This window comes from Stegodyphus dumicola, chromosome X1 (genome assembly GCF_044657685.1).
Source record: "Stegodyphus dumicola isolate Sdum_Otavi_A_Nest chromosome X1, ASM4465768v1".
Taxonomy (NCBI): domain Eukaryota; kingdom Metazoa; phylum Arthropoda; class Arachnida; order Araneae; family Eresidae; genus Stegodyphus; species Stegodyphus dumicola.
Genome location: NC_140780.1, coordinates 125,875,416 through 125,894,927, shown reverse-complemented (window position 1 = coordinate 125,894,927; position 19,512 = coordinate 125,875,416). Strand labels below are relative to the sequence as shown.

At 37.0% G+C, this 19,512-nt stretch overlaps 1 protein-coding gene across 5 annotated transcripts in view; it reads right to left on the bottom strand.

Annotated features, from left to right (window-relative positions):
- The window catches only part of LOC118190051 (scavenger receptor class B member 1-like), a 205,298-nt gene that overhangs the window by 150,125 nt on the left and 35,661 nt on the right, over positions 1–19,512 (bottom strand). For 3 of the 5 annotated variants that reach the window (XM_085806981.1, XM_085806983.1, XM_085806982.1), the window contains one exon: positions 12,475–12,601. In XM_085806981.1, the coding sequence (XP_085663107.1) occupies positions 12,475–12,594 (120 nt within the window). In that variant the 5' untranslated portion in view covers positions 12,595–12,601. Of the gene's footprint in view, positions 1–12,474; positions 12,613–12,700; positions 12,836–19,512 lie in introns of those variants that run through there. The other 2 variants (XM_085806980.1, XM_085806984.1) reach the window with 2 other exon arrangements.

The window sequence follows — 19,512 nt, the reverse complement described above, 5'->3', positions numbered from 1 at the left end:
GAACCTTACAGTCGACAGTGCGATTTAGCTCAGCTCCGCCCCCAATTTTGATGGAGAGCATTCCGGGGGGGTCCGAGGGTCTCCCACCACTCTCTCTTTCCACCAAATCACACGAGGAGACTTTCCGCTCGCCTCATTTTTAGAGTGCCACCATGCCGCTCCGACACTACACATTTACAAAGATCCATACCTTCTCTGGGATTCGAACCCGCGCCCTTCGGCTCCTCACCACTACCCCGATTAGGCGATCTTCGAACATCTTCATCACCTTGGAATCGTTCTGCACAGGACAGCTCTGGCGTAACACTGAGTTTCTGGGGCACTCGTTAGTGAACGTCGTCTGAGTCTGTTCTCCCGATTAATTACATAATTACCGACACTCACAATGTCATTAATATACTTCAACATAGTATATACATTGTATAATAATCGTCTTGGCCCACCAGCGGCTGAGCAATAAAAGCCTCTGAAGACTGGTAATTTGGTCAGGGGTTAGAGCCATGGCGAGAACGGACTGGTTACATGGGCGTTTGAGTAGTTTTCTCCATGTGTAAAGTCGATGTGAGCCAGTTTCATTTACACTCCTGGCCATTAAAATTGCAACACCGTTCAGGAAAGCAAATACAAAAAATATATTTACTGCACGTAAACAGTACTGCATGAAGACAAAATGGTTAAATTTATAAGCAGTTTGGAGGCTTACAGGGGTTCAAAATTATTAGAAATAGCTGCCATCCCTAGCAGCTAAAACGGCCCTTACTCCATTAGGCATGGAGTCAAACTGGGTTTGGACGACAGAAAAGAGCACCTCATTCCATGATGCTTCAAGTCTATGCGTTCCTTCATCAACCGTATTAGCAGGAGAGGGGGCGGGCTAGTCTCTCAGCAACCCATGACCAAATGTTATCAATGGGTGACAGATCTGAAGACCGTGGAGACCAGGGCAGCAATCGAACATCCTGCGTATCGAGGAACAAGACGTACAAGTCTTGCATTACATTGTTGGAAGATGGCGTTTGGCAGGCCTCGAAGATATGACACAGCCACTGGACCTAAGATGTCAGAAATGTACAGATTTGCGTTTAAATTACCATCGATCCGAACTGGAGATGTGTGTGTTGTGTGCCCAATGGCTGCCCAAACCATCACACCATTTGCAGGGCCTCTATGCCGACATCGAATGCAAGCAGATGACGTGTGGTCTCCTCGGAGCCTCCAGACACGTATACGGCCATCAGAATACTGCACGCAAAACCAGGACTCGTCTGAGAAAACGACATTGTGTCACTCCTACATCCAGCTTTGTCGTTCGGTTCACCAGAGTCGCTGACTCTCTCTATGCTGCACTGTAACGGGATGACTAAGTAATGGTAGCCGTGCTGATAGCCCACACTGCTGCAAACATCAACGCTCCGTACGAGCGGATACTGTGCGTACTGCAAACATGCCTATTTCCTGACTGCTGGTCCGTGATGCGATTGTAAAGTTTTGCAGGGCTGACCTCACAATATGTCTGTTCTCCCGGGCGTTATTAATAGGAGGGCATTGAGATTCTGCATGCCGTTCAGTATGACCCTCAGTAACACAGTCATTCCATATTCGCATGACAGTGGTCGGATGTCGACCACTGCGATGGGCGCACTGATAATCCGCACTCTCGATAAGTAACTACACTGCCTCTATCGAATTCCGACCTCTGCTGGTAGGCTTTTCTTCTGCTTTTTCGAGGCATAACACGATATTCTGAGCAAACTGCAACCTTACAAAGCGCTTTGCGAATGAGAAATCCACTGCACAATATTTCTTTTATGTAGCGCTTCAGATGTAGGCTTCTCTCTTCTGCGTCTTATAAATGCGCTAAAATACTAATCATTTGCATATCCTAACTTCTTCCCTTATGTGATTTTGACGTTCGTCAGATCATTCCTTTCTGGTGTTGCAATTTTAATGGCCAACAGTATAAAAAGTCCTCCACGGGGCATCCCTCCTTAAAAATACTAAATAGTATTTTTATTAACTGTCAGTAAACTAAATAGTATTTTTTAGACGTGTAGTGTCTAATGGCGGATCACATAATATATGGAAAAAAAAATAGCAGTCTCTTAGCTCGAGAAGACAATAAAAATTCTTTTGATGCAAAGTGGTAATGAGTTCTTCGAACTCTAGTTACCCAAATTGACTTAAAGTGGCGTCAAAGAGGTTTCCTTTATGAGTCAAAATTTCCATTGTTTCATTTTGGGATAAACAAGTAATACTGCTGTTAGCTTTCTATTTCAGTACAGGAGCAGTAAATATGCACTCTAGGGCAAGGGGGCGACTGCCTTTTTCACTAGGAAGGCATATTCAGAAATTCGGGCGTTTGGCGGTTTCCATTATGCAGCTACAATAATAATAATAAATAATAAATAAAAATCAGTAATAAATAATAATAATAATAATAATAAATGTACACTTATAAATCAAAATAAAGTTAATTTATGTGGATTGTAACAGTTGTAATTTTCTAACAGTTTCTTTTGTTATTGCGAAAACGCTAATGAAAAAATATTGCTCTAGAACGTTGCTCATATATATCGGTAACCCAGCAAGAAAATGCATCTCAAATAAGTGCCTAACACACAGCAATCAGTTGAAATGAAAAATTATTTTCATAGTACCAACCATTTCAAAAGTAAAGTAGATTATATCTTTTTGCCAACTTTTAACTTGAAGAGAAGAATTTGTATTCTATTTATCACTCGAAATACAAATTGATGAAATTACAAATTTGTATGGCAGCAGATGTTATGGATGTAAAACGTAGCGCACCGTGGTTGGTAGAGTATATGAGGATACAAGGAATAGAAAATAGTTCACCGTATGCGGAATCAGATATTTCTAGCAGTCAAAAAATTAATTCATAATCATGTAGCCTTATCTAGATGTCTCTACGATTCAGTTTTTGTCAAAAGTTTAACTATACAATTCATACAGTTGTTAAAATGGCGAAGATAAAATAAGAATTTTACTGAAATTATCCATTACAAATAAGAGTGTTTGTTGGCCAAATAATTACTTTTTACCAATGGCGGACCCTCAGCTGACTTCGGCTTAGTCACTACTAAGGCCGGAAGAGGTAGTCACTATATTACGGAGGCACCTAATAGGTTGGCCACATTCGCCTCCTATGAAGGGACAGACTCCTATGAAGGACTTCTTCAGGAAGGGACGGACTCCTATGAAGGACTTCTCCAGGAAGGGACGGACTCCTATGAAGGACTTCTCCAGGATTCAAACCTGGGCTCTTTGGTACAAATAGGGCGCAGCCCCATCCACCTAATCGACAATATTTTATGACAAACAAGGGCTGCGCCAAGCAAAAACCACAAACGAGGGCATCCAGCAACCCGGCCATGTCCCGGCAACAGGCAGTAAATTAAAAACAAACCTAAAAACTTCAAAAACTTCAATTTAAAAACACTATAATCGGGAAACCAAAGGGTGTTAAAAATGCGATACCAAAGGGCTGGGCTCTTTGGTATCGCATTCGGCTCCCCTAACAACTATACCGTCTGGGCGTTTTGTCCAAGCATTTAAAATTTAGAATTTAGATATTATTTGAAAGGCGAGAACTTTAAAGTGCTTTGCGAGCACCTTGATGCCCAAGGGCAACGCGTTGCTCCGACACCTGCTCTAGAGTATTCATTAGATTGTGGATATGAACGTATTTAGTTTGGTTAATTGGGATTTATGTCTTAACATTCTATTGTCCGAAGTGCTCGTGAAAAAACAGGTCACGCGCGTGAAGTTTGCGATAGTTGAATAAGGCTGTCAGAAGTTCTGAGACAAGAGATCCTCCTAAACAAGAAATGTATGATACATCAGCCGGAATAGTGTAATTCGCGTTGCAGTGAAAAAAAGAGTTAAATAAATTTTCGACATTTCCGCACAATATTTCATTTTGAGCAGAAAGCATTTAGGGAAGAAATCCTATGTTTTCTCTTACGATCTGAAGAAAAAATTTCGTTTTTAGCATACGCCAGTATCTCTGAACCCACAAAGAATAAGAGCCAGAAAATCGTAAGTCAAGATCTTGTTGATCGATTTCCTCAGTCAGCAGGGTCGACTACATATTACATACCGGTTTTGGTGAAAAAAATTAGAAAAAAGAGCAAGAGAAAAGGAAGATAAGTTCGATTCTTCACCACAATCAGTGCCTTAAAGAGAATCTGTAGGCCCTGGGAGATATTGTGATGCTGGCTTTAGTAGTGTTTACGGTGAAAGCCAATGAATATTATCTAAGAAAATAAGATACTCAACTTGAAGAGTAATTATTTTACTAGAAATCAATACACATTTGCTTTAAAGATAATGTTTTTTCCAAATAATAGAGAAACAAATAAAAATTGAAGGCCAAAAGTTCTGTAACTATTATATTTCTTTATAAAATAAAATTTTAATGCGAAAAAAAATGCAAAAACAGAGTTTTTACTTGTTTATCATTTTAATTTGTCTTTTCAGTTTTTTACTGTTAATTATTTTAACTTGTGAACTTAACGAATGAAACAGAAATAGCTCCGAATCAAATTTCTTGAGACTTTATTTTTTTAAAAAGAGGTCCCGGAGCAGGCCTCTTAAGAGGCCCTGGTAATATACGTACCTGGTACTTGCTCTTCCTCCTCTTCTACTGGTTGACCACGATAACGTCCATTCAATCCCACGACCATGCTAGTTAAAGAATTTGTAATGCAGGAACAGATATCTGCCATCCCATAACCACTTTATTTGCCAGATCCTCTGACTTCTAGACGTTCTCTCATATCAAGGTAATTTTAAAAGATGGACGTTTTCAGAATACCCAACTTGTCCAAGAAGATGCCACAACCAGTCTACGATAGGTACTCCCAATGCTTCTACCATACAAATACGATAGGTACTCCCAATTCCCCAAAGAGGAATATTGAAGGAAATGTACATTGTTCTTTAATTACTACACCAGATGAGCACTCCTTAACACCCCAGAAATATCGAAGGTTACCGATATCACTCACAGAGCAGAAAACTCTAAAGCGCAACTTGAATTCACTATTCATTCAGCTAACTCTTTGAACCGAACTAACTCTTTGAAGTAATTAATTAACTGGCTAAGGGTTTCCTGGCCTTTTGGAAGCTATATACAAAACTGTTTACAAGGCTTCAAAAATACGTTTTCTTAAAACTTCAGGAAATTCGCCAACTCGGCAAGAAATCGCAAAATGTCGCCAAGGCATATCAAGAGAACTCCTGCTTATAAATTTAGGTTCTATTTAAGATATTTTCTAAATTTAAATATTGATCGATTCAAAATTACAAGACCTACAACTTTATGCAAGGAATAAGCATTTATAACCACAGTATGTGGACATAAATTCGATTCCACAGTAATGCAATCTAGCAACAAATAAACTACACTAGTCTGCAAAACTTAAGCAACTAATTCATTTTTTAGCATGCAACCATGAAATTGCTGAAAAGGGCTTTTTGCCATACGTACAGTGAAAATTCAATCCAGTAGAAATGTGATGCATATTCAAATTTTAGCATCGTGACGTCAGAGGTTACGTTAAGACACGCGAAACGTGAGAAGTCAGTGTGCAATGCAAGACGACAACTTAAAAAGAAGCGAGGGAGCCACATTTCCAGGCATTCTTCTGCAAATGAAAGGAAAATCCTACGTGCAAGTATTGCCACAAGAAAACATCAGGACGGCTTTATACGTGGTAGAATAAGTGGAAAGCTTGAAGAGGGGAGTAGTTTCAAGTCTGTCTCCCAAGAGTTTGTAATTGACAAAAGTGTTGTTTCACGAGCTTGGAGAGCCTTTCAAATGACAGGTTCAACTGTAAGAAAGGCTACTGGTAATCGGCTAAGGAAAACAACGGTGTCTGATGACAGATATATCACCTTGCAGGTGAAAAGAGATTGAAACCCAGACCGCGGGCAACATTGCTCAGTAGCTGCGGCCGGCAGGCGGACGGTAGGTGTCCCGGTGTACTGTGGGCAGACAACTTTTTAATGATAGCTTATTCGGCCGCCTGAACGATGCATTCCGTTCACAGCAACCCATAGGCGGCACTGTTTACAGTGGTGCAAGAGAACACAAATATCGGATACCTCATCAATGGAACCATCTCTTTACCAATCCGAGAGGTTTCAATCTGACAAACAATTATCGGCACCAATTGATATGGAGAGAAGTAGGGCCACGGTTTTGGCCCAATAAAACATCAGGGAAGGAGACCGTTCGGGTGGTCCTAGAGCGCTTGTATGGGGAGGCATTATAATGGACAAAAGAAAGGAGCTCCACACTTTCGACAGAGGTTCACTTGAAGTTGAAGTTATACTTCTCCACGTGCGTCTTTTCCGGGCTGCCATTGGTCCGGCATTTGTTTTGAATTTGGCAGTGCACGGTCACACAGGACTCATGCTGTTGAGGTGTTCCTGGAAAGTGAAAATATCCTCAGAATGGATTGGTCAGCGTGCTGTCCTGATTTAAATCCCATCGGACATATATGCGGTACTTTAAGGAGATGCCTGGATGCAGGATCTTATCCTCCGGAGAACAATAGACAATTGAAAAGATGCCCCTGGAAGAGTGGGAACTCTTACCCTATGAACTGTTAGATAATCTGTATTGAGTATAAATAGTCGGTCCCAAGTAACTACTGCGGTTAGGGAAGGTCATATTCCTTACTAAACCTTTTTGGCTTGTTTGTCTCCGTCTTGGTGGTCATTTTTTTGTACCAATACATTCTGTAAATAAAGCTTTTTTCTATTCTTTGCGTACTGTATGAGTCCTATTCATTTTTATTTTGCTACTATAGCCACATCTTTTAAGTATTATATTGCGCCTTGTAGTATGAATTTCATGTCTCCCAATCAACATCAGTAAAGATGTTTAAGTTTTGCACACCGGTGTAGAAACAATACATAGCATCAAAACAATGCACAAAAGTCAAAGTACAATAAAATTGACAAAATATTTTGCAACAATATATTTCGATAAATGTTACTTGCAGTACGAATTTTTTTTATGATGCTGATGGAAATGCACTGAAAGCAAAACCCGCTTTCTTTTTGAATATACGGTTGTAATAGGTCAATTGTAATTATACACTTATTTATTAGGTTGCACTGTTAATTTTTCTCAGTTTTAAGGCAGTAATTCTAAATACATATAACAACGGTTAAAATGAGCCCACCAGCGGCCAAGCGATAATGTCGCTGAACACTGGTAGTTCGGTCCGAGGTTCGAATCTCAGCGAACGAGCTGGCTGCATGTGGTTTTCTCCCTCCGCAACGTGTATATGAGCCAGTTTCCCTTAGAAAGTTCTCCACTAAGTCATCCCTCTCTTAATCAGATAGCCCTCCTGTGCTTTGCCATAATCAAATAAACTAAAACAACTGTTAAGTGAAATTTGAAACAGTTTAGTTTATGAATTATGGAAAGTCACTCAAGAGTTAACTGATGTTTCTGTAAATGACTGCCTAGGTCAAACTGGCTGCAATTTTATATATCTAAATAGCCACGAAAAGGCGCTTGCAGTCTCAGTGTTTCGTTATCGAGCGAAAAGACAGAGATACAAAATGCAGTTTCCGTTGTTCTATAGTTTTAGCCGTTAGGTCGTTGTTGAACCCGAAACTATCTCGCACAAGACGGAATGATTAATAAACTGCTTATTTTTGGTTTGCGGATTTAATAACTTGTATAGATTTTTCCCCTCCTTTTCTAACTATCGGTATTACGAAGATCAAACTCTGCTGAGCAGATGTTATCTCAGTTTTTAGCAGTCTCATCATTTATAAGTTTAACCAAGGTGCAAGGTTTACAATACATAATTCACGGATTACTTTTATATTAATTTTCTGTCCTTCATATTCTTTCGATCTACACCAGAATGCAAATGATTAGATTTATCATGTTTATATATTCATGTATCAGAAGATAACATTTAAGTAGCGAGTATATTCTAGTGTACAGAATGTCGTTTGAACGCTAAGGCTCTGTTGACTCAGACATTCAGCACTCTTGAAGACCCGCATTACTAGTTGCTTGCTGGTAAACACTAATGAACATTTATCTGTTTACAGTTTAGTGTGGGGCAAAAAGAAACTGTAGTGCAACCTTAGCTTTGCAGGTGCAATTTTATTTGTGCACTTGGTAATCTTAAGTATTTTGTTTTAATTTGAAACTCTGCATGTGACGGCAGACAAATTTCTCCATTAATAGTGAATTTTATCGTGAATGCCTAAAAGTAGAAGCAAATGAATGTTTAACTGAGTTTTTATTTTTTTGTATTACTACACCGTTTCCACAAAAGTTCTTACGCGGCTTTTACTTTCGCAATCGCGGGTGGTAGACAAATATTTCAAATTATAAAAACGCTTTAAATTACTCAAATATTTTTGTTTTGTATTTTTTTAATTTAAAAATATCAGTATGCTAAAAATTGCGAAATCTAACTTTTTATACGTTCCGCTCCTCCCCCCAATATTTATACTTATACTTATACCCCCAATATTTATATTTATATTTATACTTATACCCCTCAATATTTATACTTAGGAAAATTTTACTCTTTATATTAAAAATAATAAACAAAATGTGTGACTCCGTATGACAAATATTGATAGAGATATTTCCTTTTAAATCTTGAGATTATGCTCAGGGGCCATACACAAATAAAAGAGTTTAAATGTTTGTATTTACACGAAACTTAAAATAAAATATCAATTCAGAGGAAGGTTATGACGCTAGCAAATTTCTAACATCATAAACCTGACATAGAACATTTCTATGCATATTATAATAAAAAGTATTGATTAATGTAATTTTTTTTTTAAGAGATCGTATTTACAGAATCTTAGAGAATTTCCATTCTAGAAAACACTGGCAAGATCCAGCATTAGATGCAGCCAAATCGTAATATTATATCATACATATAAAATATTTCCAGTTGAATAAATTTTTGTATGATTATTAGGTTATGATTCTAAAGCAATGAAACATAGAGAGACTATCAATATACTATTGTTACGAAATGTCCAGGCACTTAAAGATAGCTTCCCCGCAAAGCAGTTTTAGGGTTGCCATAAAATGGAAAGGGATGGCAGGGTTGCCACATTTGGGGAGAAATCGCCCATTTGGCGACAATTGGCAATATGCCATGGACGGATGGAGAACCTTCTGGAACGAATTCTTAACGGTTTACCCCAGAATGTTCTCGAACACAAGTCGAAAGTTATATAAACCCTGCTGGTCCGCAGTCAGTTAGTATGTGCCTCGTCTAGCGAGTTGATAGTCAGTCATTGAGCGAATGTCTCGAAGTGTAGCACCGATATGGTAGTCGAGTGCATCGAAGAGTCTCTTAGTGTATCGCGGTTAGTGAATCGTCGAGAGAGAGTGTTAAGCTCCGGAAACGACTGAACCGAAGACTCAGGAGCTGTGCTCTGTGTGTCGTCGAGTGCATCGCGAGTTGTAGCGTGGAGAGTCTCGAAAGTATGTGGAGTTCCGAGAACGACCAAGCAGAGTCGGGAGCTGTACACTGGTGCTTTGCAGTAAAGCTTTCTTCACCGTTATAGCCACTAGTAAATCGCAAAATAATTTCATTTAATGGCAATTAAGGAGGAAAATAACCCTTGAATTATTCTAAATTATTTTTTAACCGACCCATCAGTTCAAGTTGAAAAGGTCAAGTATACTATATTTTGAAATTAAATATCTCGATCGATTTGGTCGTCAGGAATCGAACTTTTTTCTTTATTTTTCAAGATGGGTATAAATTTTTTCCCAAATGTAATTATAGGAACGAGGGAGCATCTAAAACTTAGACTTCGTAATTATTGTAAAAGAGATTGTCAAAACATAAATGTTCGTGCCATTTAAAAGTTTTTTTGTAATTGGTTTTGTAATTCTATGATTAATGGTTGAGAAAATAAAGTCTGGGTAAAGACTTTTGTGGACATGTTATGTTTACATGTTAGCATTACATGTGGACATGTTATGCTTCGTAGTGCATATTTCCAGTAAGCTTGCGAAATCGGTATTTAGTCAAAGTAAAGTTAGGCAGGCTAAGGAAAGCTAGGTAAGCCACACATTTTACTATTTTTTTTTCTTTTGGTTTTCAACGCATAAATTGAAAGATCTAGTATTGTGTCATTGAAGGTGATAAAAAAATAGATGTCATCCCTATGGTAACTTCAAAAGTAGGTTCCCTTTTCACATTTCTAGCTCTGAAAAACTCAGTTGTCTTTAAAAACCTTGTAAAGACATTAGGGTTTTTCGAGGCCAGAGAGATGAAAATTTAACAACGCCTCCGCCGGGAATAGAACCACGTACCTCTGGATACCGGCTCAGCGTGCAGAACCACTGAAGGCCAGAGTGACTGGGTTCCGTTGCCTGACAGTTGTGAGACTGTCACAAATTAAAGCCCAGACCTCCGGATGTTGATTTATACTAAATCCCCCCTCCAAAAAAAATTACATGGGCATACAAAGCCGTTTTTCTTTACAGAGTTATGAGTCACATTGTTCTGTTTTGGTCATAATGATACTTCTTGACATGACATGCGTAACACTTCAGACTAACTTTATACTTTTACATGCTAATATTTCAGAAACACTTGTTAAATTTTAGAACATTGGAGACTTTTTACAGCACATGACACATTTGATACATTTTACAACACTTTTTACAACACATGATGCTTGATTATACATACTTAATTGAATCAAACAGGATATGATTCACAATGCTAATGAGTAAAAGGTGTTACCTGCCTTAAAGTAGCTGTCATCTTTCTGCAAGCTAACATGGAGATTGACATTCGTTAATTTGACTCTATTTTACAAAACTTGGTACATATTAGAACCTTTGATACTTTTTAGAACACTTGACACATTTGATACATTTAACAACACATTTTACAACGCATGATGCTTGATAATATATACTAAAGTGACATGTACATGTAAGTAACTGTATTCTTTCTACATGCTAACACTGAGATATTTCAATGTACATTGACTTACATCTTACTGGCAGTCTAACTGTCTAGTCTTAATTTCTGTCTAGTTGTACTGAGTAACTACTCAAGGAATAAAATTAATTTTATTCTACTTCTTCTAAAAATTACAAAACCAAAAATTCTCAGACTTTATTCACCACCACTTGCAAGGAACTAAACTAGATCAAACTAAGTAGTCACTCAAGGAATAAAATAAAATTTTATTCTACTTCTTCTAAAATTACAAAATGAAAAATTCACAAAATTTATCCATCACCACTTATAATGAATCAAATATAGAACTTGAAAGTAACCAAAATAAGAAGAACTAGAATTTCTAGTTCTAATCATCTAGCATTCATCAGCTTAATTTCTAACAAACTATTAGACAAGCAATAAACTTGCTCTCACCCAAAGTACAAATACACTCCAGTTCACCAACTGCCTAATCAGCGGCAGTCAGCTTCTTACAAATGGCCAGTAAACATTCGGTACTCATTTGCCAACACAATCTAACCAAATAATATCACTATGCGCTTTTAAACATTAGCTAATCTGCATTGCTGTGTAGGTAGATAAAAAAATAGAGCGAAAAATTAAAATAAAAGCTAATCATTTAAAATTAAATCTTAAAAAATTACATTTATATTTTGAATAATTTAGGTTGGTTCTTGCTCGTTTTACCTCATAAGACATACCTTTTTCTTAACTATTTCTGATTTGTCTTGATTTTGTGGGGTGGAGGGAAGTCTGTATGTGACTGAGTAAAATGCTACAACTTCTGTATCCATATTTAAAACGTACTTTATTTTTTAACATAATGCTCGATTAGCTCTATTTTTGACATTTATCATTCTGGACTACCGTACAAAAGTTTGAAATCAGTCGGATCAACTTTGTATATCTCAATCAAAATAACTCTCAATTTGAGAGTGAACACTATCATTCAGTTGAAAAGAAGGGATTTTACTTGAATATAAATACAAAACAGTTTTACCTTAGAAATTCTTCTGCAAAAGCTATTCGTTTAAAACAGACAAATTCTGCTTGTTTTGGAGTAATCAGTTATTCAACTCTTTGCTTTTTCTAAGTTGCTCCAAATTCATTAAATGGTTACACTTGTCAACTTAAATTGAATTCATTTGTAATACCGTGCGGTACTGTACTTGTAACAATATAACAAGAGACGTGCATTACAGCGATAATTTTTATTCATAGAATACTCGCTGCTCTAGATATCCTAACGTTTTGCGTTACAGAATCTTCTATAAGACAATGATGAAAGAAATAATATAGACATAAAGTATATAATAATAAATATTACTATAATATATAATAATACATAATCTTTTAATATATATAATAATACATATTACTCTAATATATAATAATTCATATTATTATATATATTGTTACTATAGACAAAAGTTTTGATTACATATTTTCCACTTACCTTTTTTATTGCATTATCCATTATGGTAGGGAATGATATGTACAAAGCAAAGCTTAAAATAGCCATTATAAGGCCCGATAGTATTAAAAGCATGATTTTTCTTTTCAGTGAACAAAACATGATGGACCTAAAATAAATAAAACAATGAATTATTGAACAAAAAAAGAGGTTAAAATGTATTATGTTACGTAAGAGAAAAAGCGAGCTTTGGTTTCATTGCAGTTACAATTTCTGCTACTTTAGCCTTTTGGACGGAATCACTTCCTCTTTATTGATTTAATTTGGGAATTAGATAGTGTATGCTATATTTAACGTTTCGTTGGAGAGTGAAATGTTATCTTGATGTATGATGGAAATAATTATCAGTTTGCGACTTATCGCTACGCAGATAGATATTTACGAAGTTTGCCCTTCGCGTTACGTGTTTCATTTTGCACAATAAGTTTCAACATGTGAGTTTTCTTCATAATCTTTACAATGAGAAAATACCTATTTTTACAAAAGTCTGCCTTCCCCCCCCCACATGATTGTTGGCTATGTGCAGATAAATCTCCGAAACTAACAAAAGAGTATTATTTTTACAGTATAACAGAATTCTCCTTCGCCATCAAAACATTTGTTAATTTGTAAAATTGTCAGTGAAATATTAGTATACATATATTCAGATGCTTATTAAGCCAATTTCAAAAGGAAATGTGAGCATAAATTGTTAGAACTTGTATGATGTAATATCTGTCTGTCTGATTTATAAAAACAAATACCATTAAATTAAATACGTAGTTTGTAAAACAGCTGCAACTATTCATGAAGGGAAAAAACGTAAAATAAACATTAATACCCTAACATATATGATGCGAAGTGAAAGAGAGGTGGAAAAATATTTTATTATTTATGCCGTTAGAAAGAGATAGGAAGGTAGAGCAAATTTATACATTAAAAAAAGTATCAAAAGCGTCTTAAGACTTCGACCATCCCTGTTAAAATTTGATACGTTCAATAAAGTGACCAACAGTCCAGAAGGTCGCTGTCAAACCTTTTTGAAATCACTGGAAATTCGTGATACAAAACGTTTATCTGGTTAGATTATCAGGACTTGTGTTCCTCTTTCCTTGCTTTGGAAACATGAACTGTCCTGACTCAGAACAAGGAGCTTACTAAAGCTATGTTCAATAAATTGTGAAGTAGACAATACACACAGGAAGGGTATACGAAACCCTTTATTTTTCTATCTTTACAGAGATTTCCGGAACTTGGGAATACAGAGACCAACCACTTCTGGTCTGAACGTAAGAATATAAAACTACTAACTAAAACTTTAACTAAAACTAACTTTGGATTAATATACAAGTGCCTAACTTTAAGATTGGCCGTTATTTAACAAAATCCGTATGTAGTACAGAAAGCTTCTAAAACTACGATACGTTTGAAATTATCAAGAGGACTAAACCTCTGGCCTTGAAGGCAACCAGCAACCGAGTAAAAAAACTATGTCCAGCGGCCTGCTTCTAATAACTCCTTCCTCTCTCTTGCTTGGCAAAAAGCCACAACTTAAGTACTTGGCGTTAGCAAGACAAATTTGCATAAATAAGTTAAAGCTTTTAATTCTGGCCGGAAGTAGAAAATAAGAAGTGATAGTAAAAATTTAAAATAAAATAAACGTTAGTAAAACTTAGGATCCTTACATACTTCTCGCCAGAGTTAGTTAGTTTGAAACTGAGGTCTAAAACGACCTTGTTGAAAACTTTTAGCTCTAGAATCTAACGCGAGGAAAATCTTTTACAAACATTTCTCACTAGAAACTAGAAATTAAAAAGTCATTTTTACATTATCAACTCCATCGACAAGAAATTTTCATGTGTACTGCATCTATAAACAGGAGTTTCTTAGTTGAAATCTGCTTCCTTCCAGAGATCTGGAAGGAAAACTAGTTTAATGAAATGTTACACAATCAAATGGCAAGTAACATGAATATTTATATTTCTCTTTTAAAATTCTTATTTCATTCATGACGTTATTTAATTATCTCCCCGTGCTTTCTGACATGTGTTGTAAAGAAAAACACCAAACACGAATGTGTTTATGTACAAGTGTTCAACACTACCGCCTGCAATCAAAACACTAACGTGTTAAAATTCAACATAACAAGACCTCATAACACACCTTATATTCATCTCTAAACCCTGAGGTACTATTCTGAAAAGTGGCTAACTCTGAAGTGTAGCGTCAGAGAGCCTAACTACATTCATTCAACCTTTAACACATATTCACAATAATTTGCTCTTTTTACAGTCACACGAATAAGTTAAAATTTTTGGCATTACTTTCACTTTTAACATATCACAGTATTTCTTAACGTTTAAAATAACAGGTCACATTGTATATAAGGACATATTAACATGCCGTTAATTTTACGCATTTTAAAACATACATTAGTAGCACATTGTTAACTTCTATTCTTTTCCAAGCAAATGCCAATTCTTCTACATTGAAATACTACATTTCAAAAGTCTTTCAGACTAAAACTTCTTTCTTGCCAGAATCTTTTAAATAAAATTTTATACAATAACTTTTACAATATTCAAGTATTTACACATTCCTATTATACATTAATTTTAGTTTTACTCGCGAGTAATTGAAAAACATAATACCAAAATAGGTAACAACTCATTTCTCGCCTTTTTGGCGATAAAGGTAGACCTCACATGAGGTAAAATGTCTTGAATTCTGCCACTTGCAGTAAGAATGAAAAATTAACTTAAGGTTTCAAAGTAACATAAAGTTTTACTTATCTTTGTGATATTCAGACATCCTTTTTTCTGCCCAGTCCTGGAAAGTAGCGAAGACTACCGTCTGGTTTATCTTCCTTCTTGTGCGGGTTGGCCCTTCGGTTCCTTCCTCCATGAGATTTCTTTTTCTTCCAGTTCGGTCACTCTTGAAGACCTTCTTTTTAGCATCTGCCTGTGGTCTCGGCCGTTTGATGGCAGCTGGTCTTGGCGGAACCGGGAAAACTGTCTCTCGTTGTTGCCTGGATCTCGTTGCTGGCTGTTCAAATTTTTCTTGCTTCTTTGCATCTGCAGCTGGTCTTCCTTCATCAATTCGTCGACATTTGTTGCGTAGACTCCTATCCGATGTGTAGATCTTCCGTTTTGGAGCCGTGTTATAGTTGCTGTCATTTCTCCTGGCTCTCTTTGCATTAGTCGTACTTCTCCCTTCTTCATTCTGGGGGTGGTCGTGCCCTCTCTTTTCTGGTAGGTGGAACGGCTTCTTTTTCTTGTTACCTTCAGTTTTCCAACGGGGAACTTTCTTTTCAATTGCTCCAGTCTACTAATGGCTTGCCCATGTGATTGTTGTTGTTCCACCTCTGGAGCTTGTGCCGTGCCGGATCCTGCAAAAGATCTTGAAATATTGGCAGTTTATTACGATTATAACACGGTTTTATCTGGTCAACGTTTGCGGTGCAGGTTTCACCATTCCTGGCTTTTAACACCACTACAGCCTGAGTTCCTTTTTCTATGACATATGGTCCTTCAAATCGTGGATAAAATTTGGCAGTTTTATCTTCTGGTGCTGACGAAAGTGAATGCTTAATTTTTAACACTTCATCCCCTACTTTATAAGTTACTCCCCGTCGTTTCATATCATAATAAAGATTCTGATTTCTCTGTGCTACTTCAGTGTTCTTTTTTGCTTCTTTAATTAATTTTTCTATATCGCCCATTTTAAATTCTGGGGCTCTTTGTTGAACATAAAATAATTTATCTAACGGCGTTATAATCTTTCTGTCTAAAAATAACTCAGCAGGAGTATTGCCCGTCGTATCATGTTTTGCGGTCCTAAGGGCGAAAGCTAATTCATTGACATATTTATCCCAGCTTTTATGAAAATTTTTAACATAACTACGGATAATTTTTACTATATTTCTATTGACTCGTTCCGCTATATTTGATTGCGGACTATACGGGACCATTTTTAAATGACGTATGCCCAGTTTTTGGCACGTCTTCAAATATATTACTTACAAATTGAGGACCATTATCCGATATAACTTTTAGGGGAACTCCGTATTTAAGAATATATTTATTTAAAATAGAATCAGTAACTAATTTCGCGGAGGCTCGTTTTAAGGGAACAATTTCGGTCCACTTACTAAAATGATCAACCATAACAAGGAGATACCGACTTTTATTTAACTGACTTTTTGGGAAAGGGCCCAATAAATCGATGCCAATTATTTCATTTGGAAATTCCGATTTAATGCTATTTAGAAACCCGGCCGGGCGGAAATTAATATAATTAACTGCTTGACATGTTGGGCAGGACTGGACATACACCCTTGTTAACTTTTGCAGTTCAGGAAAATAAACTGCTTCGCGTACGCGTTGGATGGTTTTTCGAATACTAGCATGAGAAGCTAAAGGGCTGTCGTGTAACTCCTGCAGGATATTTAATCTAAGACTAGCTGGGATAACAGGTCGAAATTCGTTGTTGGAATTTGTAGTTTTTGTATAAAATAATAGACCATCTATTAGTTCGTAATGGGCCGCCCTATTTCTTATCGCCACAATATCTTGGTGGCTAAAATTTTCAGGATCCTTTAAATAATCATAAATATTTTTAAATTCAGGATCCTTACCCAGTTCGGTGTTTACAGTTTCTCGGGAATGTATCGTACATGCTGCGAGCTTTGCCACCTTTACAGTATTACCTTCTTCATCTATTTTTATTCTGGATAGGGCATCTGCTACGATATTTTCCTTTCCGGGGGGTGTGCTTAATTACCAGATTATACTCTTGTAACTTGAGTGCCCATTTTATTAACCTTGGGGATAAGTTTTTCCCTGAGTATAATCTAGTTACCGCCGCATGATCAGAATACACTGTTATTGGCACCCTTCCAAAATAGACTCGGAACTTTTGCACTGCTAACAGAACTGCAAGTGCCTCTCTCTCCGTCGCGGGATAATTTCTTTGTGTTTGATTTAAAGTTCTACTAAAAAATGCCATGGGCTGCTGATTTTGCGAAAGTACCGCTCCTTCCGCATAATCCGAAGCATCAGCTGAAATTTCTAAATTCTCATCGTTTTCAGGAAATTTCAAAACAGGGCCTTGCGTTAATGCTTGCTTTAATTTTTCGAAAGCACTATTGGCTTCGGTAGTCCACGAGAATCTTGCCTTTTTCCTTTTTAATTTTAACAATGGTTCAGCAATAACTGCAAAATCTTTTATAAAGGACCTATAACACTAACAAAGTCCTAGAAAAGAAGAGAGCTTCTTCGCCGTATTCAGCGGCGGATACTTTTGCACAGCGATTATTTTTGATTCGTCTGCCTCGATTCCTTTCTGAGATATTTTGTAACCTAAGTATTTTAATTCAGGGGCTGCAAATTTGCACTTTTCGACATTAACTTTTAGACAGGCCTCATTTAATAATGAAAACACCTGTCTTAAATCCTGTACATGTTGGTCCAGATTATCACTAGTAATAATGATATCGTCTAAATAGATAAATGTGGTCTTTCCTAGAACAGGCCTTAGCACAATGTTCATACATCGCTGAAATGTTGCCGGGGCCCCTGAAAGGCCAAACTGCATACGCAAGAATGCATAAGTGCCAGACTTGGTTATAAAAGCAGTCTTAGGCACATCTTCTGGTTTAACACCTATTTGATAATAACCAGTCATTAAGTCTAAGGTAGTCATATATTTCGTAGAAGTTATGTTCCTTAAAATTTCTTCAATAATAGGTAACGGATATACCGGATATTTAGTCATGGAGTTTAATTTACGATAGTCAATTGCAAAACGCCACCTTTTCGGATGTGTTACTGGATAGTCATTATTTTTCTTACATAACACAACCGGGCTAGCATAACTACTTGAGATGGGCGTTATGATCTTTTTACGTAACATATCTCTAATGTGCCACTCTATAATTTTTTCTTTATTTCTTTATTCTTAGCATAACGGTATGGTTTGTGGCGAACTGGCAGTGAATCTCCGGTTTCGATACTATGGTTAGTAACTTGAGTAAATCCTGGAATATCACTAAATAACGAAGCAAATTCACTTACCACTTGTCTGATTTTTTTTTTTTTTCTCTTCCTTAGGCAGGTGGTCAAGGTTTAACATTGGTGGTTCTGTTTTCTCTTCTCGAACTGGTTTCATCGTCAGCTTAAGGGACGCTTCGTTAAAATCCAGTGTTGTTTCTGCCTCTGAAAGAAAATCTATCCCTAAGATGATATGTGCTTCCAGATTCTTTACTATAAAAAACATAATCTTTACTTGTTCGTCCTTGATACGAACGTATAGCGGTAATTTACCTATACACTTGCATCTTTCTCCCTGCGCAGCTAACACTGTCGTATTATCCGAATTATATATGCGGTATCTACGGAAATACTTCCTAAAAAAATCTTCTGCCACACAGGAACACTGCGCGCCTATATCCAGGAGTGCGGTGGCTGGGATGTTGTTCACCAAAACTTCAATCTTTGGAAGAGTCAAATTTTTCACAATAACTGTATTTAACTTGAAGGAAGAGGGGTTTTCTTGGCCTTCGGATTTCCGCATCCTCCCGTCAGTAGAAATCCGTTTTAGTTTAAATTTTCTTTCTTCCTTTCCATGCCTTCCTTCTTTTTCCGCTGGCCTTCAGACTTTTTTTCTGGGTTACTATTGAACTGTCGACGTTCGCCGGTTGTTTTTGGATACTCAGATTTCCTTGCCCACTGATTCGATTTGCTTCCGTAGCCGTGTTCTTGCCTTTGCTGTGGTCTTGGCGCACCAAATTGGCTTCGTTGCTCATACTGGCGTCTTCTTTCAATGTCCGCCGTTCTTCTACTTTCAAACTAGATTGCTAGCTCAAATAACTTTTCCAGTGTAGTCGGATTCCTTAATTCAATAAAGTCTTGTACTTGGGGAAGTAACCTCAGCAAAATCATTTGGATTATCTCAGGATCCGGACGGCTTCCATACAAGAGTTTAAAGACGTGAATTTTTCTTAAAATAAAGCTTGAGAGATTTTCGATTCGTTGCTGGTAT